At 41.5% G+C, this 27,714-nt stretch overlaps 2 protein-coding genes across 4 annotated transcripts in view; both read right to left on the bottom strand.

Annotated features, from left to right (window-relative positions):
- Positions 1-286: 286 nt before the first annotated feature.
- On the bottom strand, positions 287-5,489 carry LOC100646231 (cuticle protein 7). The gene is made up of 3 exons (XM_003397743.4): positions 2,826-5,489; positions 2,197-2,440; positions 287-565 (listed from the first exon to the last, which is right to left on the bottom strand). The coding sequence occupies exons 1-3, from the start codon at positions 2,835-2,837 to the stop codon at positions 423-425; spliced, it is 399 nt and encodes a 132-aa protein (XP_003397791.1). The 5' UTR covers positions 2,838-5,489; the 3' UTR covers positions 287-422.
- A 6,681-nt stretch (positions 5,490-12,170) lies between these two features.
- LOC100643165 (cell adhesion molecule 2) overlaps positions 12,171-27,714 on the bottom strand; it is an 85,559-nt gene continuing 70,015 nt past the window's right edge. For all 3 annotated transcript variants that reach the window (XR_007225170.1, XR_007225169.1, XR_007225168.1), the window contains one exon: positions 12,171-12,823. The gene's annotated coding sequence lies outside the window, so the exon portion shown is untranslated. The remainder of the gene's footprint in view (positions 12,824-27,714) is intronic.

Consider the following 27,714-nt stretch of genomic DNA (forward strand, 5'->3'; position numbering starts at 1 on the left):
AATTTCCAAAAGCGTTCGATCGATTTGCACGCGAAACCATCGCAGCAGATCGTTGTTTCTGGTAAGCCTAGATACGTAATCACAGGGGAGATCCATATGTCCGTGACGATCGGATTGTCAATCAGTAAACGTCACTTCCGTTAAAAACATCGGTCGCCGTGGAATCACAGTACCGTTCACTGGTTTCCACACACATCGGTTTTCGATTCGGCCTCCGAATTTCTGCGATCGGACCCTCCCGGTGCTAATTGGGGAAGTGATTTGGAACAAATTAAACTAGCAACTGTTTCGATTTACCTTTTTTTCTTTCTCTCTTTTTTTAATCAGTGCAACAACAAAAAAACGAAACAATCAACGTTGCATAACAACAACAATCGCAACGTAACAAGAAATCTTTGGTAATGAATGAAACAACGTTTCGTTTAATGGTGGTGTCCTACGTCGTGGTCGTTACCGTTGCTGTTAAGAACGTGAGCGAAAAATCCATCCTTTCCAGCGCGATATTTCACCGTTCTAATATTTCCGCCGGGCTCTTTTATTGTGTATTCACCGACTACTTCTTTACCTGTAAAGCACCAGCAAAAAAATATGATTATCGGATGCAAACGAGTAGATATCATGTAGTGAGAGTAGATAAATAATTTTACGCTCAACCGCCCGCGGCCTGTTCTCTCTACTGCCAAAGCGAGTAAATGGAAAATTAGTTTTCGTTTATTCTCGAGTAAAAGTAGCTGAAGAATTAATTCTTTCAAGAAGGTTAATTACAATTTATGTAAACACAAGACACCAGCGAGAAGAAAAATCGATTCCCTCGAGGGAATGTGAATACTTGAATGCTCCTCGAGAACCATGGCAAGAACGCTGAGTACGAGAGAATTATCGAGCTACTTAACAGTTATCACAGTTATCTTTGGTTGCTGGAATTACTTCGCTTCGGCGCATCCGTTTGGTTGTATTGTCTTTAAATTTGCCTGTGAAACATTAAGGCGCGTATCTAGAGTACAAAGATGTCAAACTCACGCAGAGATATCATTCGTAGTTGAGGTCTAGCTAGTTAGCGAATTAATATGGCAAAGTGAAAACGGAATAGGTTCGTTAGCAGTAACATCGTATCGCGGATTATTTTCAACGTAAATTCCCTTCTCTGCAAATAATTAATGAAGCCACGTGTGCTTCCCGTCGCGATGGGATCGGGAGCGTCAAACTCGCGATATTGATATTCTTCTTTGAGTATTCCAGCCGAGTGATCCTGAAAGCTCTCTGAATGAATCCTTACGTGGTACTGCAATCAAGTATGATTAAACTAAGAGACGTTGCCTTGAGAATCAAGATCCGTGATAAGTAATTACTTCTCTCGTATAATGTTACCATCTTGTTAACTCTATTAGAGGGCCGCGTTTACTTAATGACAGATTCGTAAACCATAGAAACTTTAAAGACATGTCGTACCAAGAAGATACGCTGGAAGAGGAAACTTGTCGCTTTCTTGTGCGTATCGTTAAACAAATATTTCGATTTTCTACGTATCGAAATATATGTACGTTGGAAATATTCTCATCAATTTTTCGTCGCACCGAATTTAAGAATCACTCGAAGTCACTCGACAGTGTCTCTGCTCGGTACCTATTAAACTATCTGCTGGAAACAAGCTCCTCGACTTTTCGACATTCGAGGGTCATTAATGTAGGCCACCGTCTGGCTTTAATTAGGCCGATTACGTAGAAACGAAAGTGGAAGAAGTCGTGGATGTTAGAAAACTTGACAAACTCTCGAGTTCAAAAGAGTGTGCAAACGAAGACGACTTTCCAAAGCGTTCTATGAGCTCGGGACGCTTTTCGAATCGCAGTAAACTAATTAAAATACGCGACCTAAGGATTCTAGAATTTTCCATGGACGAACACCGGAGGGAAAACTTCAGCTTGGAAACAAAATGCGATGCTTCGAAACGTCTCTTTCGATATTTCCATCGCACGGTCAAAGATCGCGTTACCACTTTTATTTTTGCTTCTCTATTCGTTCTACCGCTTGTTATACGTTCGTTGACTTGCCTCTCGCCGTTGCATCGCAATTTATCGCTACGTAACTTGGTATAACTTGATTATATTACTATTTTTTGCGTTCACTGTGCGTACAGGTCGCAAGTGTTCTTTCAACAGCGAAAGAGATTAATTTTCTTCCATATTATGCTTGACGTACCGTCTCTATGCTCCTTTTGGCCATGATAATCGCCGGTATGATGGTCCTCGACGCCGTATGAGAACTCGTAGTGCGGATGTGCCACGTAATCATGATCGTGGTGACCGTGCTTGTCTTTCCAAGTCACCTCTCGAGCATTGCCTATCACGGGTCCGTGGAAATGTTGAAAAGAGTGCGCGTGACCGCCCGCGTCGGCTCTCTCGTGAAATAGAACCAACAGCATCAGAATTGCCGTTAAAGAAATCTGTTGGAAAACAATTAATTTTGCATCAGTTATATGCAAAAATATTTGTTTTTTCTCTTATTGAAAATCGAGTGAAGGTACTATACAGTTCATGTTCTATTTCAACAAAGCGTGGAAAAGGAATTATTTTGAAAATGCTCGGAAAGAACGAAACGTTCCCATATTGGAAAGAATTTCCAATTTACAAAGTGATTAACCAATGTCACGAGGAATCGATAGAAGTTTCGGTAGGCTAGGACTGGACAATTCTGTTAGCGTACCAGCGTCCCGACCTATAATTAAATGGTACGAAACGATTGATCGGTAGCGCCACTTCACAATTCCGGGTTTGCCTATCACGATTAGACAAAAATGAAGAATGGTCAATCACGCGATGCACACTCACTTTAAAAGCCATATCACTGTCGAATGGTCGTGCTATACTCCGGTAAACAGATAGAATAGATCGAACGATCGATACGATTCCTCCGCGATCGTTCGAAAACTGAATAGGTCGGTCCGATGATATTGTTCCTTTTATAGGTCCACTTTAAAAGTTTCCCTCAGCTTAATTCTTCTTTGGATCCATGCCCGGAACTTTGTCGCTGCAGACGTTGCAAAACACAATTATTCAAGCGGGCCGTGGCCGCAAAAAGCGTCGCTCGATGCTCGCTCGAGCGCACATTAGCCAATCCGGTCGCACTAATGGAATTCGTTGGGAAAGAGTACGAAAAAATGAAACTCCGGCAAAAGGCATTTGTTTCTTCAACCAGGCGACACACGCGTATCGATCATGGCATCGCCTGCTCGTCATGCACGATAGATCCTACAGATTGCGTTACGAGTTTGCCTTACGACTTTCTTCGTGGAAACAGCTCTCTGCCGCGATCGCATGCTCCATTTCGGCTGAAACTCCATCTTACATCAAGATTGTATAGAAATGCGATTATATCGTAACTCAACGTCGCGCTCCGGAAGCTGCTTCTCCATCGGTTCCGTGTGCTTTCGTATTATGCATCCTCTTAAATACGCGGACTAGCATGGCTTTATTCGAGACACGTTTCAACGTAATCGTCAACATAGAACCACAAATCGAGTTCGGTTTACTACAGCAAAGATACAGGTAAATCTCTATTTTTAATGTATATCAGGATAAAGAAGTTTCGAGTTAATCGAGATTCTTCGTATGGCGAAATATCTACGGAGTAAGTTCCAAGATACAGCTTTTACGACTCTCGAAGACTAACGCCAAAATCCACGAACAAAAAAGTTACCGTTCTCATGTTCGACGGGTTATATCGTTACCCAAAGAACTCGTGGTCAATGCATTAGAGTTCGAAGAAATAACGTTCACAGGAAGCAGGGGAATTTTTTTATTTCCGTAAGCGATCCTTACGTTATTAACAAAAACTACAGAATTCTATCTGGTCTGTCGTGGAGTGAGATGATTCTCGCCGACGGAGAAACGGGACAGAGAGATGAGAAGAGGATGGATTTTGGCACACGATGTGCTGGAGCGGCGGAAGTGCTCGAAGAGGCGCTCGGCTTTTGAGTTATGACACTTTTTGAGCCGAAGAGTCGCGATGTGAATAGCGCATCCGAGTCCAGCGTAATATCATAGCTCGATCTCAGGGTTGGGCCAGCGATAAATCTGCCTTAAATAAGATTTGCCGACGACACTCTAGCGATATAAAACGAACGAACCGACTCAAGAGGCAGCAACGGTTTACTTTGCTTCGATATCGCTTCGTCGACACGGTAATTTTCTTTCCCTTGATTATTATTTTTCAGTTTACAACTTAACAGTACTATCACGTTTAACAAGGTATCATAGCCTTTGACTATGTTCGACTATTTTCGATAATTGAGTAAACATTAAATTTTGAGGTAATTTTGATGGCAAGTTTCGACTCGAGCTGCGCTGCATACGATGGTTAATTACCCATTTTCGTGTAATTCGTCGGTGTGTCGAAACTCGTAGAATTTTTTTTATTCGTGAAACACGATGCTTAGCTGTCAATTTCATTGGATCATGTCTTATGCTACATATGACGCGTACGTGCCTCTGAATTCCTACTACACGCGCAAACACGTGATGCTAGAATCGTATTCATATTTCAATCCCACGAGACGAGCTCTTGGAATACAGCTCCCTGCCTATGTTCTCAAACGAGAAATTGGCACAGCTAACACAATAAATCACAGCGTTCTATGAGCGATAGGTATATTTCCAGATATTCCTTATTTCCACCTTATTTATTTCCAGCTTCAACGATGTTCATGCGTATTGCGCGCGGGTTTTCTTTACTTATTTATCAGGGGAGAATTCTATTAAAGAATTTATCGAGATCAGAAGGCTCGATGACTTTGCCGACCCTCCACTTAAAACTTTTCATATATAACCGATCTATTTTAATTAAACGAGGTCTATCTAAAGGCTCAATTTTCTTCAAGCGTGTACTCATCGATGGTTCTCGATCCCTATCTTCCACAGGAAAGTCAATATTAATTAATATTCGAAATCGATCGATCGCCAAACAATTTAAAGAGCGCCTGTCGTAAAGCAGTCTGTGATTCTCTGCCTCAACGTGGAGTCACGCGATCAGCATTGCGCTGGAAAGCGCAAGTACCTAACCATCTTCCAGATGCACGAACCCTTTGTCTTGTGAGCGCACCATGGCATGCAGTTGCACGGTAAAATGTGCACATCGTGAAGAAAGAGACGGAAACGAAACAGAGGAGAATCGAAAGTAGAAGCCTAGCTATGTTGTGTGCGAGCGGATGTTCTCTTCTATGTATAAGACCAATGATTATTACCAGGTAATATCGCTATACGAGAACAGATAGTAGTGAAGGAGACTGAAAGCCGAGGGGTAAATCCCGAGATTAACGTCGTGGCTGTTGTCTACATAACGCGGTGGGTACGCTCTTTCATCCCCAGTCGCATACACAAGAGTTGATCGTAACGAACCCTCCACGAGATGATGACTACGCTTCGAGTATCCTCGGAACAAATTCCAAGCAGATAGTTCTAGGTAGAGAAAGACGAATAGTTCTGTTTGCCCGCGAATTTCAAGGTGCACTAACCTCTTCGTCGTTCCTTTTCGTTCTTCGTTCCGTCGACGTTCTTGCCTCTGTTTCTTTTGGTTTCACGGGAAATCAGGAACGCGGCATCCTCACTGCCATCTCGCTTGCCAAGGCGTCGACAATCTCTATTCGTTTATAGGTCACGATCTATTCCGTACCTTTGAGACGGACGCGGTATCCAGAATTCCTCCTTGACCTCCATCTTCGCTTTGAAATTCCAAAACAACGAAGATACCGTGCATCCCATCCTCCCTCTGCTTGCTACTGCTTCAACGACGTTCGATAAACCCGTCCTGACTTCTGATGCAACGATCATAGAATACTTTGATACACCGTGTTTGCACGAATGCATCTGATTTCGGATGATTTTAGGGAAATCCGAAGGAAGTTGTTTCTCAATATAATATTCATAGTTTCAGAAAATGACAGCAATACATTTTTCTTTCATCGATGTTATTAATTATTCTTCTGGAAGATCGAAGAACAAACCTCTTTCTGTCGAATAAACGATTAGGAAATTAAACGAAGAGAAACTGGCTGATACGAGAGAGTAAAAAGAATCGTGAAAGATTTCCGCTAGTACTTTAGGTGTAATGGAACAAATTGGATGCGTTCCAGCGTTTCGTTCTCACGCGAATCTTTGCCGGTGGGTATGGTTCGGACATTTCGGTTTACACCTCTCACGGCGTTGGTTTCGCTAACGAGCCGAAGCATTTTCCGGGTCCTTGCTAATTTTCCAAGCGTTCCGATTACAAGCTGATAGCCGGCGCTTGGGTCACACTGGTGTCGCCGGGTTAATTGGTTTTCATGGCAACGCTGAAGTTACGAATACCCGGCTCGGATTATCGCGGGTTGTAAACAGTGGTCTCGCCACGATACGCCGCAGAAGGAGCCAGGAGTTTGGTTTTCGTTTCGGAAGAAACACTCGCGCTCGTACTTACTTTCAACGTTACCCTGTTTGCGCGGTTAGCACTTAATTGCTTCGAATTTACCTTCCCTAAGGCGAACACGTTTTCCTCGAAGAAAACTAAAAGGGAACGCATTGTAATTTTCCGAAATGCTTAATAGAACAATCTCGAGGCAAGATATCGTGTGGATTTTACAATATCGTATCATGTAAAAAGCAATCTCTGGAATACATTTCTTCTGGCCGATCCGAAAACACGATAAACCGGCGCATCCGGTACACGGTACAACAGGAAGTTGCACGCTAGCGTAATCACTGTCAGGATTCCACGGATATTACGGAACCATGCTCGAATAATGAATGGTAAACTCTTCTCTGCATATTCTGCGGATGTTCGTCTCTCGAGGCGCGCGTGTATCGTCTTTAAAGTGCATCGCCATGGCTGGTGCAATTCGGAGAGCTGACGAAAGGTACATATGCATGAAGGCGTTTAGCCGTACCTTCTGCTGGTTACGTTATCCGTGCAGTCCTGCCGTTGGAATAAAATTACACAGTACGATAATCGATGAGTCTGCCGTGTGGTATAAGTTTGTAACCGTGGTAACCTATTAAACTTTTAGAAAACTGTACTGACTTTTCGTGTTTCCTTTTTATGGGAATTTGCGTTTTCCGATAGTACCGCGCGAGAATATATCGAAAAGCTATATTATGTTTCGCTACTAACAAGCTAGCACTCGAAATTGCGTATTTACTACAACGGAGTATTACTCGCCTATTTTAGTAGGCGTTCCAAAACGATGAATACAGCCGTTGCCAAGCAATAAAATTTATCACACATTCCGGTAAACGTTGAAGGCTACATAGAATCGTTAACTCTTACTCTACGCTTTCTACAATCGTATTCTATACAGATTTCAATGGGCGATGGCGTTGACATTTCTCCGTTTAAACACACGTACGCGCGCGTCTAAGTAATAAATCTACCCGCTCTTCCATCTTCGCTGACTCGTTACTCTTTACATTTCCCCTAATTGAATTTCTTGGTAGTCCTGAATCATATTGAATGAGCGGTTTTCTTTTTTCCTCCCCAAAGACAATTTCAGGTGACAAGAAAAACGATGATCTTGATCCTAGCTTCGTGAACCAGGCGTAATTCAAAACCATAGACACAACAACGTACCAAAAACGAACGAGAACAACATACAAACGGGAAAGGAAACAACCCGCTAAATAAAGTATCCGTTTGACAACATTGGGATAATTCGAACTATCCAGTGGGCAACTGTTCACCTCCTAATGGTAGCACACGCTCATTTTCGTCGCTCCCGGCCACGATGGCTTGCACGAGAAGGCGAGCAGAGAGGTTGACTGGTTGTGCTCTGCGGCTGCTGCGAGTGGTAGTCGAGGTGGCGACCTACGGCTGTCGGGCGCTCCCCCAATTCATATGCAAATGCAAAAGCGACCGACCTCCGGGCATTGTTCGCCCTCCAGGGAGTTCCACTGTCCCTGGGCTTAACTTACTACGCGAATTTCCGGAAAACTTTAACGGGAGGCACCCGTATAATTGATACTCACCCTCGCCGCGAACGCGCTTCATCCAACGATTCTGCCTCTTCTCCTCTGCCATCCTTTTCTCTTCACGACGACCGCAAAAAGAAAGAAAGGGAGGTGAAGACTGAAAGAGCACCATGTACGATCACCTTTATCGTCTCGCTACGGCCATTGTCGCTCTCTTGCACCATTTAATGATGTTGCAGCTTCTCTTTGAACAAGTTTCCAGCAGGTCTGCAGGGTATAAACGCTAGAAGTCGCTTCGAAGCTCGATGCTTCGTCGATCGATCGCCGTCGAAATTGACGTTTGGTAGTCATCCCGTAAGTTTCGTGTTACAGCTTCCTTCATATCGAGTTTAATTCTACGCAATCTAGTTTCCACGCGTGAACTTCTTACACGTTTACTTTGCAGATGTCCGACTCGTTTATTTCTATGCGTAGGCTGGCCGGCAAAGGATCAAGCTTATGCGAATACGAGGAAAAAGTATACATAATTTAATTTGACTCCACCTCCTGACTTCCCTATAATTAATTTATGCGCATAATATGTGCCCGATATGAGCAGAAAGACATTTTTATTCATTTAAAAAATGCAAACCTTTCTTCCTCTTTCAAAGAAATAAAGGTAAAGCAAATGGAATACTGTTAGAATTAAAAAGAGTTGTAATTCACGTAATACGGGTTGCTTCAAAACTAAAAGCATTAAAATCGCTCACAAGTTTAACTCTCTCATTGAAAATAATGAAACATGTATTTATCCTTTGCAACTAACATGCTCGTACTTCATCGCCATACCTAAACGCCGTTCGTAGGTATAAATTTTAATATCTCATGTTTTTGTACTCTGTCAAGTATCACAAAAAGTGTACTGAGCACAGGCAATATTGCAGAATATTCCCAACAATATTCCCGACCATATTACTGAATATTACAAAGCGGAGAACTACTCATTTATTATGCAGGAAAATCCAATACAGTAAATAACGAAATCTTCTCTTTTCTTATTATCTATGTCATCGGAATGTCTGATTAATTGCAATATATCTACTGCAATATGGCTAATCTTTAAACTAGGCTTAGGGAAGTAATAAATATACAGAAATGTTTATAACAATACGTAACCAGATCCATGAGAAATACTGTATTCGTCGGACCAATACAACCGAACAAACTACCCGCGTTACAAACAGGAAGGCGAAAAGCAGAAAGTTCCTGGACACTATTTCATGATAAAACGTACAGTTACTAAGTTGTCACTGTCGGCCTCGCAACATACCCTGTCATGTATAATGTAACTTTGATCGAAAAAGTTTTTGCTACTTTTTTATGAACCGACGAAAAGAAATATCCGCGAAAGAAAGCAAAGAATACAGGAGCCACAAATTGTATAACACAAGGTAGAAAATACAAACTATGATAGCATAATTACAGTTTTCACGAAGAAAACGGAAATGTATGTTTGAATACTTTGTCTCGTAGAAAGCACAAATAACTAAGCGCTTAGCCTTGAAATTTCGACGTCAAGTCGAAAGCTTAAAGTTCCTTAAATAAATATTTGATATTGAAAGCTCAAGGTCAAACTGAAAACTCACTTCCCGTGGGAAGGCTAAATAAACATTTGACTTTCGTATTCGGAACGCTCTCGTCGTTCCGTTCTTGTATCGTTGTACGTTTCATACGTTTTCTGCTTTCGGCCAGGTATTTTAAATTCTTGATTTATAACCATTAATTCCGTTGGTTATTTAACAATCTCTTTGTTCATGGTAAAATAGTCGAACCGTATATATAGGGCAATTTGTCCGAGTTTGTTTCGGTTCACGAGAAAAGTAGTTTTGAAGGATTTCGTTTGGAAAATGAGGGGCTGACATTTGTGGCACGATATCCGATATCCTGGTTGCTGTGAGAGTTCTACGTTAAGCTCCGTCACCGATATTTCATATCCGAAACTCAGACAGTTTTAGCTTCCAGGTCGAAAATCTGCTGACACAGGAATGGAGTCTCGTAGCTTCTGAGGTTATCCTCTACCGTCCAAAATAAGGAGCATTATTTACCTAACCTGTGGCCTCTGCGAATGCGAGGAATATCGTAAGTTTGTTCGAAGCTTCCAGGGATACTGAAAGGGATCGATTCTTCGATCTTATCTGTTCCGATATCGAGATTCTCTCCCGATCAAAGAGACTGTCAATTCCTAGCAAATATCTATCGTTTCGAATATCCCTCGAGACTTTCACCGAAAAATTAAGCGCCAATCCTTGGATTCGTACGGGAATTGCGCAGCATATTAACAAGCTTTCTATTCTGCACCTGTTGTCGATTAATAACCCTGTGAAAGCGGTAGTTTTAAGTCGTGCCTAAGAATTTACTGTTGATAGAGCGATATCGTTGAGGAATCATTAATCAAACGACCACGTAAAAACGACCTACATTGTCGCTCATAAATTATTCGAAGATTATAGGTTTTTAACTTCATCGAATTTTGCTCCGTCCTCTCTTTATCGTTGCTTTGCGTAATCCGATTGAAAGTTTTCTAAAATCAATCCTAATGAACGATTCGTTTACACTGGCGGTGCTTGGAGAACAGTTTAAATTTTGTCGAGATTGAAAAATCCGGAAACTTTCGCAAGTGTTAGGAGTCCCGCAGGTTTCCCAACTACCGAACACCTTAAAACTCTTCGAGGGCTTGAAACTGCTAAAAGTCTTTTCTGCGATACTTCTATGTGACCGAACATTTAATTCCTGCCTCCGGCGAACGATTGAGTATCGAACAGGAAATTTTCAGAATCATTTGCCCCTAATATTTCTCCTATTAAATTTGATCGAAGATTTGTTGCGAATTAATTTAATATATTTTTGATGTTTTGATGGCAGGCGGAGGTGGATGTTTCTGCGTTCACTATCTACATGCGCGCTCTCTCGGAACAAAGAATTATGCCATCGCACCCAGTAACAAATCGCAACGTGTAAATTCGCCAAACCATAAATATACTCCCAAATCAGGATAAAAGTGCGTGGGACAGAGAGTCACGAGTGTTGATCGTCAATACCCGCTATTTACAACGTGCGAATAAGTTTGCTGCAATTTTTTTTTTTCTTTTTTTTTGGAATAAAAGACTAATCTTTACTCAGTATCGTACCTGTACAAAACCACCTCATTTTCTATTAAAAGTTTAATGATTACTCGAAGTAATTTATAAACGGGAACAATCAGTCGATGAATGGTGTAATATATACGTCGTATTTCTGCGGGTGAAGAGAATTGAAAAAACTATGTGATGACACTTGGAACGTGGGTCTAGAAATCTATTTTCTCTCTTATAAAGTTTCCAACGAAGTCTCGTAATTTCATTTCCTATAGCCGGCGGATAAATCGAGGAAAAGCCAACAATCATCTCTCCTCCTTTTCCTCCTGCTGCTACTAGGTATGTACGTAGCATGGTCTTCGTCTGATTCGGCTGGCCACAAAGAGATCGTTACTTGCCACTTTTCTTTGCTCGATTTTCTTTTTCATCAAGAATCGATATTACACATCGAATATCGACTCACGTTGCTCCGAAATAAATTGTTACGGGTGCGCATTACCAGCATAGTCTATTGGCCCAACCATTTGTTACAAGGAACCGAAGCTATCGATATCAATCTACCTTCGATGTCCTTCGAATTTAACATTCGTGATGTTTCGTTTAATGTAAACGCGATTTCCTGCAACGCAATCTTATCATGACGTTCATCGACATTAAGTTATCCGAGAGAGATAAACTTCAGTCGGCATTGTGTCAGCGAAGCTTTAGTCGACAACCTGTCTGGATTCATTTAGTAAGAAGATTGCGAAGTATCGCGAGCGTGCATGCGTGTTCCGACGTCGGACAGGATTTTCTCGAGAAAGTGGAAGGAGCTGAAAGGTGCGGTTAAGGGAGACGTAAACGGAGGAGATGCGAAGGGGTGTGACATAGCAGGTGCATTTGCATAAGGCGAGCTTGAAACGTCGGCATAAGGACGAAGGAAGGAAGGAAATGCCGATCGATCTCTTCCAACGACGTTATTTTCGCGGTCGGTCCTGAATATTCATAAAACAATGATTTGTGCTTTATTGTCACTCCGCTGCTCGCATTTCCCTGTCCGATTCATTTTCTCTTTCACCCAGTTTTTCTACGCCCCCTTTGCAATATTCGTTCGCCGGACGATCGATATTGCTTTTATAACACGCCGCTGCCCGGTTGAATTATTTGTCAGTACTGTAGTACATGCTACCGCCACACTCCCTGCCGTTACTATGTATCACAATTAGAGGCAGCTAGCTCTTCCGGCATTTTTCACACGACGTATAATCCGTGTACCGCACGATCTACTAAATATAATTGTACCGACAATTTTTAAAGAACGCCTTCGGCTAGCGTTAACTTTGCTTCCTTCGAATCGGCTATCTTGTTTGAGGCCAGTTAACCTGTCGATTGGCGTTTCCCTGACCCCCTTGATTCGACTGCGTAACAAACTGGGAGAAACAAACTTTTCAGGAACTAGAAACTTTGTCGATACGTACACTCTCTTTAATCGTTGGTTTGAGAAGCGTGCCGTAATGGATCTGAACATTGGTCTTCCAAGGCAAGACGACAGTCTTTATATAGTATAATTAATTGTCTCTTTCATAGAAAAACCGTCTTCGTTTATCATCGAGACAACAAACTACATATACCAATGTTGCAGAAGATGCATTTATTTCGTGATGTTCTAATTCTGGATCTTCACCACCGTTCTTGTCCTAATTCCTTCCGATCAATGAGCAAACTGCATCTATCTTGTTTCTCGCCTCTGTCGAGTATTTGTATATAATATATTTGATGCTTGGAACAGATTTAAGGAATCTGAAATAAGGAAAACGTTTCATAAAATACGTAAGAAATTATGGATCTTGTTTGCTAGACTACAAATAAAATTTGATTTTATTTTTTACAAACACAAATTAGCTGTTAAAAATAAAATCGAAGTATCATCGGTAGCTCTGTATCGTATTTACAAATTGTTTCGTTCGATAATCCTTCGAATTCCGTTTTACAAGGTTCGCAGTAGGATAAGCCTGGAGCAAATAAAGAGGAATTCACGGCTGCCTGTTATTTTTACTTTACCCTAGTTTATTTAAATATAGAAAGAACAAAAGGACACGGTGAATAAAACTTTAAATATTCATTAGGAAAATGCTAGTTTTACCTCGACCGTACATAATTTATTTACATATAGCTAACCTAGACTTTCTTCTTGAATAGTATTCTGAAAAAATAAACGCACAGTCAAGGTAACATTTGAATAATAAAAAAGAAACACAGGAAATTCAGAATATTCAGTGTATGCAAAACAATTGTGCAACATTTCTGTCGTTTCCTCGTGTGAAAAATGAACATTATCGAGCACTTGATGTGTGTAATCAGACATCTCTTACAATCATAAACATATTTGTTTCGAGTTTCGAAACCATCCACCCATACTATGGTCAGGTAGAGATCGGCCTAGCTTGAAAACTTTCGCTTCTTCGTTTCCTGATCTTTGAATGACTTCAAAACGATCAGTGTCCCGAGCTCGATTGTCGAGGCTCCTTCCGTTTCATTCTCGAGAGGTCTTATCTACGGTCGAGCCGTTTACTGATTCAAGAGCCAAGGCGGTGTTTCGCTTGGATGTATTCTACCTGCATTTAAATCTGATCCTTAAGACTTCTCATCTCGCCCTACTACATAATATTGCACAATTCTTCGAAGAAATATTGGCAATAGAGATTACCACAAGACTTCTACGGCAACCTATTCAAATTGCTTCGATTCCCGTTACACGATTCAAATGCATTAAAAATCGGTCCCGAGGCACCCAAGTGTATTCGAGATTGTAACGAGAATGAACGGCGATTTCCGCTCGAATCGGATGTACTGTTGATATGAGCAAGTGCGCAGAAACGTTATGCTGCACCATTTGCCTGTGATTTATACATATTTTGTATGTAGTAGAATGGATGTTGGCAGCGAACACAAAGTTGCCGTGAAATTTCGCTAAACAACAGTTAATTATCGCCTGTATTCGGTGAATTTGCGACATGACTTTATCTTCTCACACGTTGTTTATGGAGGAAATCGCGTTACTCGGTCACATTATTCAATCGAATGCACTTATAACCTATCCAGCAAGATTCATCGTTACATTTTCGACCAGCACTAGAGCCAACAATGTGACAACTGCTGTAACTTAGGCTCCGGGTTGTTCTCGTTGTTGCAATTCGCATATGAGTGCGTAAATTTTAGATTAAAGCAACGCTTCATTTCGACGCTTATCGTTCAACGACCCTATTCTTCGTTATGGATATACGTATACGTGCATATTCATGGAAATCCCTGAGAAAGGAAAGAAATTTCTACGATGCACTATACAAATCTGTTTTTGAGCTTTTGCTTCGGATCGGCTCAGTGTCTTCGAGATGATTTCAGTAAATTACCGCCTAACAGATGGTGCAGAGGAAAGATTTAGCAGATCCGTTCGAAACGAGACACCGTCGATGCCGACCGTTTCCTTTGGATATCATCTCGACAATGCTCAGAAGCATAGGCAAGGAAAGTGGGTGGAAGTGGAACTGAAACGCCGAAGGCTCTGGCGGGAGGGCCACTCGAAATTGAGTTTCCGCTACCGGCACTGGCAAACACCGAGGTCAAGATATCTACTCGTCCGGGATTTGAGCTTGCGCCGGCAAAATACCTTCCGCCGTTTGCCGAATTTGCGTCCATCGTAGGAAACTGCTGCTCCAGTCTTTATCCGTGGGAGGAAACTCATCCTTTTCGCGAAAGGATGCAGCGATAGAGCGGATATTCCTATCAGGTTGTATCAAGTTGAGAGGAAATCCGTTGACGATCGACGAAATAGCTACAACAGCGATACAACTTTCTCATCTAAGACTACTTTCCTAATTCCACTTCTGTAAATATGGAAAAAGCAGAGATAGAGATATCGTTGTTATCTAGTTCTGAAAGGTATTTCAATTTTTATCAAGCAGCTGCGGAGGATATTAAGAAGCGCGAAGTATGCTTTGAGGACTAACAACCTTAATCGTATTAACGAAAAAAAAGTGAAATAGATGCAGGGAAATATGTTTGAAGGATTAAAAATTTGTTGTTAAATGGGAAACGAGCAGACAGTTCGCGCGTTAAATCTCGTCTGAAAAATACATGACAACGGAATGGAATCGCGCGTGGTTAACGCGGAATACATCGAAAGGATTTTAAATTTATTAGCGAATGGAAAGTGGGTGGGGGAGCTCACTAGCTCACTTAATCTCATCAAAAATATGTTAAATATAATGAAACCTCGGACGCTTTAAATGAAATGCGAAACGTGTATTTGAATTACTTCGATTTACATTATTCTACACTTCAACGTCCAATATAGGATTATTTTTCCAACATCCGTAATTAATTATTTATGGGATTTCATGACACGTTTGTGAAATTTATCAACAAGTGTACAGTTGGAAATATAAGGTTTGCGAACGATAGAATTCAATTCCTCAACGTTCGTATATTTAGATAAATGTTCGAGAATCGGAAACATATTTATCTGCAAAAATATTCTTCGAATCGCATAAATATTCACAACTACCCGATATATTAAAGTGCAATCCGATTTCTAATCAAAGAGATGCGCCCTCGAATTTCACTCTTGCTGGGAACCACGACGGATCAACTTTCGGTTGATCCTAGCTGAACGGCCGCATCAAAACATCATATCGGTTTATGCGGTTATAGATTGGTTTCTATTTCCAACACTGATAGTCATACCGACTGATTCTCTCTCATATCAATCCTTTTTTGCATACAACGAAAAAGAAACACAAAGATGTATCGTATCGTCATACATATTTCAACGATATTTAATGCGTTTCTCCTTTGTTATTTGAATGTATTTCGCATATATACGGTTAAAGGAGACCTGTGTACGTCACTAAATTAAATTATTCCGTCAAACGAGTTTGTTTTTGTTAACGTAGCTCTGTAACCGTAAATAAATTTTGTTTATTTCATTTACACAGTTCGCTCGATGAAACTTTCATTGATATATGATGCAAATCGCAAAACTTGTCATGTTATTTCTACAAAATTTTTGCGAATAAATATCGCGGACCAGTAGAAATTTAACTGGCAATTTGTCACTGAGCGAAGTACAAATATTCCAGTGACGATACGCGATCAATTAATGTCGTACAAGCAGCCTCGTCAAAGAGATTGGTATAAATGCATGATAAATATTTGTAAGTATTTGATTAAAAGAGAATATAGCTCTGTGATTTTCACGCCCTACAGCGGCGAACTGTGAGTAACCTGAATTTACGAAATACGTGGCAATGTTTCGTAAACTTTCCAATTCCAATCGGTTGCAATTCTTCCCATTAAGGCGCGGTTCCCCTTGAAACTGTGAAAGACCTACTGAAAGATTCAGTATTGCAGGGAATTGAATCGAATCCTTACTTCGGTTCGCTTTTTTCTCTGTAAATTCGATCGATCACCATCAATTTTCGACTCCATCGAACTAGTCTCGCAATCAGTTATTTAACGAGGAGAAGCTTAATTACACAGTGGCGTTTGATTTCTGTTTCTATTCTTAAGAGGAGTAAAAGCATCCAGCTGTCCGAGATTCAACAAAATAAAGTTTCCTCGATAAAAGATTCTTAGTGAATTAAAAACGTGAAAGCTCTCCTTCAACAAACAAGATTAACGAGATTTTTCAACGTTTTATTCGACACCTCGACAATTCTTTAACAAATAGCGAGACTAAAGGAGATCAAATAGCTAGAAATCATTAAATTGACGTCAATGCATACGCAAAAGTTAACGTTTACAGTATCTATATTTAACTTTCGTGTTTACCTTCATTCCAACGCCGCACCGTGCCGTTCAAATTAACTCTTGTTTGCCATTAGTAGCTGAAATCGGGCCGTAGACACGAAGCCTAATTATTATTCACGATAATTGCTCCCTGTTATTTCCCATTTCGCACTACCGCCTCTTTCCCTTGTTTCTGTTAATTTCGCACAGGCATACGATTCATCTATTCGACGCAAGAGAAATAAATGTCTCGTCGCTATCGCGTACCATAGTCGGTGTACAGGCATTTATTGGCTGCCTACCATTTAAGTTGGAGTAGGTGCTCGTCACGAAGCGCTTCCTGCCCCGTGAAGAAAAAGATCGTTATTCTTGGCAGATACGTGAGAGCCCTCGAAGGATGATTCTCGAACGAGGGATGCTGTTCTTTTTAGCGCCCTCGAAACGTTCTCGTACGCGTTCCATGCAATCCAAGTGGCCGTACTTAAGCATTTGTCTCACGTATCTTGCCAGTCGCTGATAGTCATTGGACACGGAAGCCGGACGCGACGATTGTTCGCCGAACAATACCTTTATTCGCGAACAAAGACGAAAAATGAGCGGGTTGACTCGCATGGGGTTAGGGGAAACGACTCGGTTGAAGAGCGAAGTTGCAAGATCGAGAAAAAACGAGCAAGTGTCGGAGGTGGGGGTGGGGATCAAGAGGATTTGATTTTCTTTCGACAGTCACGGCAATTCCCGAACTTGCGAATCCCTCTTTCTGCAACTGAGACTTTAGAAGTTATACAGGTCACAGATTAGAAATCCTCGCATAACAGTTATTGGTAGATTTACACGACGGTCAGTATATATGAATTTTTGTAAAATACCACTCTAATCGTAATGTAATTTATGATTCTGTTTATTAGAGATATAAAAAGCACATAGAATAAAAGGAAATGGAAGACATAAAGAAAAAATTCAACGTCTATCGTAAGATAGAGAAAAGGAGAAAGAAAGGATAAAGGGAGACGGTCGGTTAAGCCACGTTGGCAAGACGCCAACCAATTATGAATGTAAAGTTATGGTAATATTGATATCGAGCGGGGATGGAAAAAATGGTGGTAATAAAGCGGATATTCCACTTTGCCTCCGGTCTCTTTGTCATTTTCTCCCATTTCTCCGGGTTTTCTCTAGTCTAAGCATTACATTATTCGGAACGTTCCTCATGTATGATCGGAGCAGCCTACCTCTCGTCGCATCGGGTAATTGAAATCCAATATGCCTACCTCACCTGCCAGCTTGCGGCAAGTCCCGCCGTTTTATTTCATTTCCTGTTTTTCCTACTCGACAGGAAGTCAAATGCGGGAAATAAACTTCTTTTTGATCGGTTGCCTGGCCGTAGATTACGTCCTAGTAAACCGAAATTAGTCCATTCGTACGATGATCTGTTAACTTTATTGCTCGATACAGGCAATTAAATTGCATAGAGCGCGCGTACAAAGCGAATTATCGTTTCTCGATAATTGCTGATGAAAACGTATTTCGAGAAAATAGAAACATCATTTTCTTTCGGATTGTGATCGATTGGCACCGAGAATCGTAGAAAGATTAACGAGAAGTCAAATTGTTCGTCGCAGTTTTCCAGCAGACAATAAAGTTTCACGGGGAAATTGAATGAAACGGGCTAGCAGCCACTTTCGCGCACCGCAATGTGAAACAATTAATATACGCGGCCGCGTCGGAGATGACGCTCGTTCTCTGCGTACGTAACGCGCCAGGCACGAAACACCGCATTATAATTCATTAACAATTAACGAACTACTAATGAAATGGAACGACCATGTTGCCGTCGACCACACCAACCAACAGGAGCACCCGAAATGGTCCGATCGTTATGATTTCCATCCGAGAACGGAAACATTCGACTACCGGATGCGGCCAGCCCTTCCCTCGACCAATCCGGAACTAAGAATAATTTTCGATCATCTACCGCTGTTGAAACTCGTTTGCTTTCATGTCAGTTTATTAATATCTTGTGACGTAAATAATCGGTCATTATTTCCCCGCATTCGATACATCCTATTTCGAATATACGATAAGAATTCTCATTTAGATTTCACGAGCTGATCAAATGAAACACGAATTGTATCCGTTGTTATTTTGGTAAATACGTAGATGGGGCAATAAACGAAAGTTGCGAGGGAGAAAGAAGTTTTTCCGAATTACGCAAGCGGTTTCGCAAAGTTTGTTAGAATGGCTAAGCGATGCGTTAGGCGAACGTAAGGCAATGGGTAGAAAAGTTATATGGTTGATTCGCAAACTGTATTTAAGTCAAACGTCAATTCTGGTAAACTTGGTCGAGTAGGTTTGCCTGTCTGTACGCTGTACATTCGAGTACATTCGGTGCTCCTTCTTCTTCCAATACGCTCGTTTACCTCGTCACGAAGCTGTTGCCATGGTAAAAATATTTTCTAACTCGGTGAAAGCTCACATCGGAATAATATTCCCTCATTTCAACTGCGTGGCGCGACGACAAACGAGTTATCGAGTCAGTTTACTTGTCAGCATCGAAGTTACACAGAAGTTTTAAGTTGCCAAAGCCGTTCTACGACTTCTTCGCTGCTCCTGTCTAATTAGATGAAACGTTCGGAATGGCTGTACACAGAGAGCATTTAATTAAATTTAATGCAACGCCAACGATGACGCGATATTCGGTGTAAAAGTCACTGGATTAACGTGAAACGAGAAAGTTTGGTGACCGCGGTTCTATTTCTGTTAACACCTCGAGAAACACGAATTTCATTTCGACTGGTTAATGTGCACAACGATCGATTTCGTGTCACTGTAACGTCCCCGATATTTCACGCGGCCTAAATTCGATCGAAACGATTAAACATTTTGGCAGCTGCCACCGCTTGTACACCGGACGGTTGTGAAGGAGTGTCTATTGAGAAGAATTTAATGGCACTGGCGCTCGACCGACTGACAGACCGTGGAATAGGTGTGAAAAATAGAAAAACGGCAGCTTGACGTATCTTCAATCAAACGGGTTTTTTATCGATCTTAACGATGCCCATGGCAAGGGGAAAAGATTCCAGTTGTCGCGTCGTTTCTAATACCGAGGATCTTTTTAATCTTTCTTCATCTTCTTCGCCTTCTTCATCCTGATATTTACTCCATGGACTTTACTGGCACGTAAGATCATGTTGGCCAATCATTTATTTTAATTATTAACGAATAATACGAATGTTTTTTAAATCAAAAGATCTCAATGTTATTAAGAGCGATTAAGCGAATACAACTTTGATACACGTTCGACGATCCAACTGTCTGTAAATACGCGGACCTTTTTCGCCAGCCAAGTTCATGCTGTTACGAAAGGGGAAGTTCGTAATAGCAGACGTAGTAGGCGCCGGAGTAAATAAAAAGCTACGGAACATTAGATGCGCGCAGCGTGTAGTTTATAAAAGCAAAAAAATCCCTTCAGAAGTGCTGTTAGAAAGCTACTTTTGTCGCATTGCTCTTCCGGAAAAGTGTAGTAAAACCTAACCGTAAAATCACGATGCTCTTTCCTTTACTGGTGATTCGACGACACTCCATAGAAGTGGCACATACGGAACGTAAATCGTTTTCGCAACGGACGCGGTAACGACGATTGAACTTACTGCCACGAGAAAGTCACTCTGACCCGCTTCGAACCGCTTCGTAAACTAAAAACGACGCCACTCGTGACTCCTGGCCCAAGGGAAATTCTTATGGAATCAATGACAAGAGGGCCGATCCTTTTCGTTCTCCGCCAACCATCGAACGCTCGTAGACGTTTGTTTTCTCATTCCCAAAAATAACCGGATCCTAGATGGCGAGGTACCGTGAGGCTTCGATAAGAAATGTGGCTCTCGAGTTACTTAAAAGAAGATGAATCCTCGTGGCATAAATTTCAATATAACCTGCGCTGAAGATCGTGAATACTCGAAATATGTGAATACCAGCCGCTGGTTTGAAGAAAACGAGTACGCTGAGATTGAAGCGCTTCTTGAATCGGGAGAAGCTTCGATGGACCGCATCCATTTAGGTTCGTAAACAAAAGTAAAAAGTTCAACCGCCAGCCATTTTTACCAAAGGTCTTCGCCTTTGTTCTACGTCTTTGTTCGACTACTATTGCTTTTTCTCGTTGTTAACTTCATTTACTCGTGTTACTACCAGCAACATCTTCGTGTTTCGGAAAGGTCGCGAGATCACTCTTCCGGAATATCCTTCTTTCTTGTAACGACACCTTTATCGACGATCAGGTCTTACTGGAACTACCACTTATATCGAAAAGGATTCGATGTTTGTTCTCGGCTCGTCGAATCGCCGGGTAGAGACGAAATTTATCGCTGTTGAAATTTATCAGCTGTTAGAAAGGAATATTTCCCTTGAACGCGTCCGTTTTATCGCATTCTTCCCACAAGCCTATTTCGCTATCGCTTTGAAATACTTCCAACGATGAACATGTTTCTCCTTAGAATTCTTTTACGTCGAATATTGTCGAGAAGACCTTGTTTACGAGATTCTCCATTGACAAATATTGCGCTAACAACAACTCGAATATTATAATTGTCAAGCATCGTAGAGACTTGCCATTACGGTGAAAATAGATGTAAATGACGTACTTGTCGTGTCGTGTCGTTAAAGCAAGGATGATCCTTTGAATCTTTAACCTCTCGAACTTCAAGGCTATTCATAATGAATCATTCTCCCCTTCGTGATGCTTTTTATCGAAGGTCGAAGGGCTTACTGTCTCGAGCGAATCTTTATTGCACCATCGAGAATTTTGCGTATGTAGGCGTCTTTCACGTCCAAGTAACCGCGAATGCACAAAGTAGCAATTAAAGTTTCATCGTAAGCTTGATCGTGAATCGGCTTGCTCTCGGAAGCGTGGGGATGCAAATTTGCTCCGTCTTTACGATGCTTTTACGTTAAAATTGATTTCGTTATTACTTAATTGCTCGAATAAACTCTCGTTCATCTCGTTACTCACAGGCAAATCGTTTCACGAGGCCCTTGACGTAATTTTCGTTACATCTACGATCAAGAAATTAATTGCTAACTTTGATTTTCTTACTCTTACAAAAATATCGTTTCACACAGCCATAGTATTGGGAACAAAGGTAAAACGCATCTGCAATCCTTTAATTGCGAGCAAGCAAGCAACGCATTAGTCGGTTTATGCGACTAAACGAAGCATTAGTAAATGCTATCCAGCATGTTTAATGAGTATAAATGGGCGGCAACGTTCGCACGTGAAACATATTATGTCAATTGGTCCCGAAACCGTGCAAGGCATGAAGTAATTATAGAATAATAATTATTAATTAGTCGTCCACCAGGGATCATCTAGCTTTAATGCGCTCCATGACCATGAACAATGTTACGTCCACAGAGCACGCGCGCTCGCTCGTCGCTTCCGCTCTTTGATGAATTTTCTACGGTAAAAGCGAACGGTGAATGCAGGAAGAGACAAAATGGAGGGCGGTCGAGATGAAAAGGACGACACCAATTACACCGGGAATGGATTGAATTTTACAACACGAGCCGCGTTTGTTTTACTCTGTTCGATATAAAGGGAAGAAAACAATTGCGGGTGGGAAACAATGAACTCTTCGCAGGATAAAATGCGAGAACAACGGAAGAAATGTAAGAAACCGAGGGCGATGATATTAATTCAGGCGTAAGCGCTTTCAACGTGGCAAGCTTAGCGACAATTTCATTTAACGATTATTACCACTACTCAGCCGCATATGTTCAGATACACCCACGTCATGCCGTAACATGCAACATGCTATTATACTCGTTGCAACATTTTCACCGTAATTTACCGGGTTCAGAAACATGCACACCGTCAGCTGAGGGTACATACGAGTTACAACTGTTTCGAGAATTGTCTCCTCGCTGCATTGTTATTTCAATTATCTTACGTTCCAAACGAGCACATATCTAGTAATACCTCTTAACGCGTTTTTCCTGAAATAATTTAAAAGCACGTTCCAAGTTAACTATTTAATCGGAGTTTGTAATTGATATTAGAAACTAGTAAATATTAAACATTTTCTTCAAATCCCTATCGTTTCGAGATAAATTCCATTGTCGCACAAACGGCTCTCCGAATCCCTATTGTTCCAACGAAGTGCGTGTTACGCTTCTGCCCCTTTTGGGAATTTAATTATACTAACATTCAATTACAACACGCACGATGCGCTCGTATGTTGACGTAAGCCATTTATTAAAATAATAGTTATCCACAATGCCTGAGTTTAGAGTCTCGTTATTAATCAGTTGATAAATCCTACAAACATATCTTCTATATGCAACACGTTTGAATTGATAGAAAACATTGTTTCTCGCAAAAGCAGTTTTTCGTAACAGTGGTGGGAGTCGTCTATCAAGGACATAAACCATTGGAATATTCGGACGTGATCGACTGAAGTGGCGATCGGTATGGAACGGATGTACTAGGATTTCAAAGCCAGCCCGATATTTATTGTCCTTCTATTTGCTAGGGTTGACCATGAATCAGTTCGGTGCGACGTTGTTGATCGTCGAGACGCTGTTTATTCAGACTGTCAACAGGCTAGGTAGGTACTGGTCTAATATCCGACATAGAGTCTGTGTGCCGTACGCGAACGTGAATCGGCTTACTTCCGCGTATATATTCCGCCTATTCAGGAATTCATTACGGTCGATTCTACGCTCACGGAGATTTACCGGATACGGAACCGCCTCGGAGGGCGAGCGAATATCAGGCATTTCGATTCAGGTTCCAGCTCGTCGAGAACGACCTGAATTCGCCTTCGACTCGCAGTCTGGACTGGCTGTGACTCCTCTCGGATAACGAGAAGCAAAATAAAGCTCCCTTTCATCGTTCCCGGCCCTCGATCAACGCTAGAAAAATCGCGATGCGCGAATTTCCCTACCGTAACGGCTCCTTTCGGTCTTATTTGTTTTCATCTCGTCTGCCGCGCGAAATAGGATCGCGACACGCGATGAAATTTCATTCACGACACAGCTCTAAACGTAGAGCTGGTTTACGCTGCGAATGGAACGTAATCATCGACTCTGCTTGCGAATAACTGAATAACAATCCGTTCTAGAAAAACAGAATCCGCGAATAAACGAGCGAAATCCTAAACTGCAAAAACTTCCGGAAAACAAATGGACATTATTTCTCGTCAAGGAGGCTCTTGAAGCAAATGAAAGGTCAAAGTTCCTCGTATCTCTGTCTCCAGTTCGACGAGGGAACGTTAAATCATTGGATTCGCTCTGATTCGGTAAACGACGCGACGTCCGTAAGTAGATTACGGAATCTACGAATAATGGCGCAAAAATGCTGACAGCATTGGATCGAAGGAAAGAGACGAAAGCGCAGACCAAAGCGGCGCGTCCTCGTAATTTGCGTAATCTTCATAATGCATGAGCGAGGCACAGGTACATACGATGAAATCGATTGCTCCTCGCGAACACAAATGCGTCGTAGCTTTTGTCTGAACACCAGAAATATTGATAATTTCATGTTTGAAAGTATGTATGTAACATGTACAAAATATAAGGGAGAAAGAGAAAGTGTGTGTGGGGGGGGGGCAGAGAGAGAGAGAGAGAGAGAGAGAGAGAAAATGAGAATTATCATAATCAAAGCTAACCACATAATTTAAAAGTTCGTCATATTTTGGCACGATTCAAAAGGATTTGCCGAGTTTCCCCATATCATAAGGAAATATTATTTCCGCGTATAAATATCGTATGGATATTAAGTTCGCTTGCAATGGTGTAATCTCCGATATTAACACATAGCTCCAAGCGGCAATATATTTGATTCTGTTTAACGCGTCGGTCCAAACGTGTATTACGATTAAGTAGGAGAAATTTACACGACCTCGCTTCAAGGCTTGCAATATCATAGGTAAATGCAAGATAACGAACTATACAACGCTATACGAACTAGTACGATAAATTCGCCAACTTCTGACCCGTCCAGGACGTAGCGTAACAAGGATTTACCGCAAGCTTAATTTCTTAAAACGTTGCTAATGAGACCGCTTGCAAGAGCTATGCCGTTTAAATATTAAAATATCCTACCGCGAGCAAAGGAAAGATTCGCCTGACTCATTGGATCCTGAAAGCAACGCACGGCATTTTTAACGTAATTTACAGTAGCTCGTGATTTTCATCGAAGGCTGTAAGATTGTAAAGGATGTTTCAGCTTTCGATTGGAAAAATATCTTCAGTTCCACCGATTAAACCATTCGCCGAAGCAGTTCGTATTTTCGCAATTATTTTCTAAAGTACAGACGCTGTTCCAGATTTCTAGCACAAGAAGTGTCAGGACAACCTTGTCGATGGGGGATTGAAACATTGCGCCAAACGTTAGCTAACAAATACGTAAATCCTATTTGCGTAACACCTCGTAAATCTGGCGTTAATTTCTCTGTGAAAATTGGCCGGCCGCCAGAATTGCAAAAAGTTCCGCCGTTCTCGGTATAAAGTCGTTTCCCAGCGAGGGACTGTCAAACACTGGAGCGATAGAACCACCCGCGACACGTCGGTTTCTTGATTTGCGATTCTTCCTTGCGAATAACACCGTTTCTCATCCTCACGAATCTCAACTCGTTTCGAAGAAGTATCCGTACCTGGTATCCCGAGATCGCGATACACGGCGCACAAGACCCGCATTCCACGCGTTCTCTCGTCCATTTTAGCCCTGAAAATGCACATCATTACGGAGTTTTACCAGGGCAAATACCGGAATTCCTTTCGTCTTCGTATTCCGTTGGACGCTCGTTAAATTGCTTGAACGTTGCATCCTACAAAACTATTTGTATTTACCTTCAGTTATGTAATGGCTAGATGTGAAGGAGGGAGGACTTTTTCTGCATCATGAAGAAATCAAATTATGAAAGACAATACATAGACAAGATTTATTCTTATAATCCAAATTTTGGAATAATTTCGATATCGTTCATAATATAATACATTATGGCAAGCTACAAGATGCGCAGGTCTGATGTTGCAATCTTGAGACTGTTGTTTCGCCATTTATTCTAAATTTATTAAATATATTTTCAGGAAGACATGTCCGTATCGCCTTGTAGTAATTCTGTTAGTGTCCTTTGAAACAGTGTTTTCCAAGATACCTGATCATTGCTCACGATCTAAGGAAGATTGGCGTAAACGTCGGAAAGACAGATCTAAACTGAAGAGGAGAGGGAGGAACAAGCTGGGTTCGTGAAAGAAAAATGTGCCAGCTGGAGACGGATAAAACAAGTTTACTTTAATCGTTGAACTTCGAGTAGAAAGATAAATCTTTTCCCAGCGTTGGTTTACGTCCTTGTTACATCGTTCAATAAAACCACGAACAGGGAATACACGATACAAAACGGAACACCTATTCTCCACAATGCGCTATAACACTTCGATGAGTTTTAAGAAGCTGCCGTATTTGGCTTCTGATAATCCGGTTTCCGTGTGAATCATCAAACTTTTAACTACACGAAGACCACTATAAAAAAGCTCCTCTGGATTTTCGTAAAAAGATTTTCGGAAGGAAATAAAAATTGATAGCCGTGCGAGTAGTAAACCTAAATTTCTCGACCGGAGCTTGCTCCAGTTCTGTCCAAAGTCCCTGGATAGGCAACGGAAACATAAATTAATTTGATGTACTTGAGATACATTCGGTATCGAGAGAATTGTTCGTTTTTAAAAATGGAATTAGAGCTATGGGAATTTTGCCGACAAGATGATTTATTTTATTTCCAGCGCGGAATAAAGTCCTTGTAATTTTAATTATCGGTCAGTTCCGAAGAAAGTGCTAAGATTTCCGAAAAGATAAAGAAAACGTTGAACAAATTAGAATGACAGGAATACCAGTTTTTCCGATACGAAGCTGTCTCCACGGTCGTCCCTTCGAAGCGTAAGACCACTAATGAAAAGCTGGACAAGTAAGAAAATCTTAGATGACTGCCGGCAACAAAGGACGCTAAAGTAGGTCTCTCCAGGGAGATACCCAATTCGTTCTTTCACTGGGGATTCATGCCCTCGCCAACTTCTGCGTACACCTACGACCTACGTAGTCGTGGAAGGATTCGAGGACAAAGTTCCGCGGAAGTTTCATGGAAGATGGCCGAATGCTACCAGGCAGAAAGGGGCAGGAAAACCGAAAGTTATTATCTGTTAGAAGCAGCAGGCCTTTCGATCGGTCCTTTCGGTTTCTCTTCTCAGCTAACGCGTTATTTATTCTACGAGACATAGAACGAAACGTGTACGTCAGGCAGAAGTTAGATTTAATTGCCAACAGAACCGTGCAAAATTCGTATCTACTGATAAATAAATTTATAATAGGGACGGCAGTTTCAACGGGCAGTTTCAGATTTCCCATGTGACGTTTCACGTGTCGCGGTCCTAAATACGGTTACAATAATTATTATTGCAACAGCTGGAATATATTTCGGTCTACGTGTTGAGCTTCGCGGACGGCCAAAGTGGAAAATTAATTAACCGCACGCGCGGATAATGAGGTCGACGTTATTTCAGATGTTTCGTCGAGTATGATGGCACTGGGAAACGGGAAAAATTCTGACGAGCCGAGCTCGACGCTGAGGCGACGCCGACGCCGACGATTCCTAACGGGCCGTTGACTCGCCTGTCACGAGTGTTCTACTCGTATATTTTTACGAACATACTACCACTTGATATTCCTCTAGAGCAAAGATTCTTTCGTTGCGTTTATTAGCACGCGAGGAGATTAATACGAACGCAACTACGATAAATTGTACATTGTTTTCAGCTATTATAATCGAGGATGATTAAAGCAGAATGAACCGGCATTCAGTCAACGATAACTCACAATGTGACACTTCGCGTAATATCGTTCCCTCGACGCAACGTTATTAGTG

The sequence above is a fragment of the Bombus terrestris genome, chromosome 9 (assembly GCF_910591885.1).
Source record: "Bombus terrestris chromosome 9, iyBomTerr1.2, whole genome shotgun sequence".
NCBI lineage: Eukaryota > Metazoa > Arthropoda > Insecta > Hymenoptera > Apidae > Bombus > Bombus terrestris.

Bases quoted from the DNA above. Each gene is read 5' to 3' on its own strand.
- LOC100646231 (XM_003397743.4), bottom strand. The intron at 566-2,196 runs GTACGTCAAGCA...GGTGCTTTACAG, and splicing joins CCAAAAGGAGCATAGAGACG to GTAAAGAAGTAGTCGGTGAA.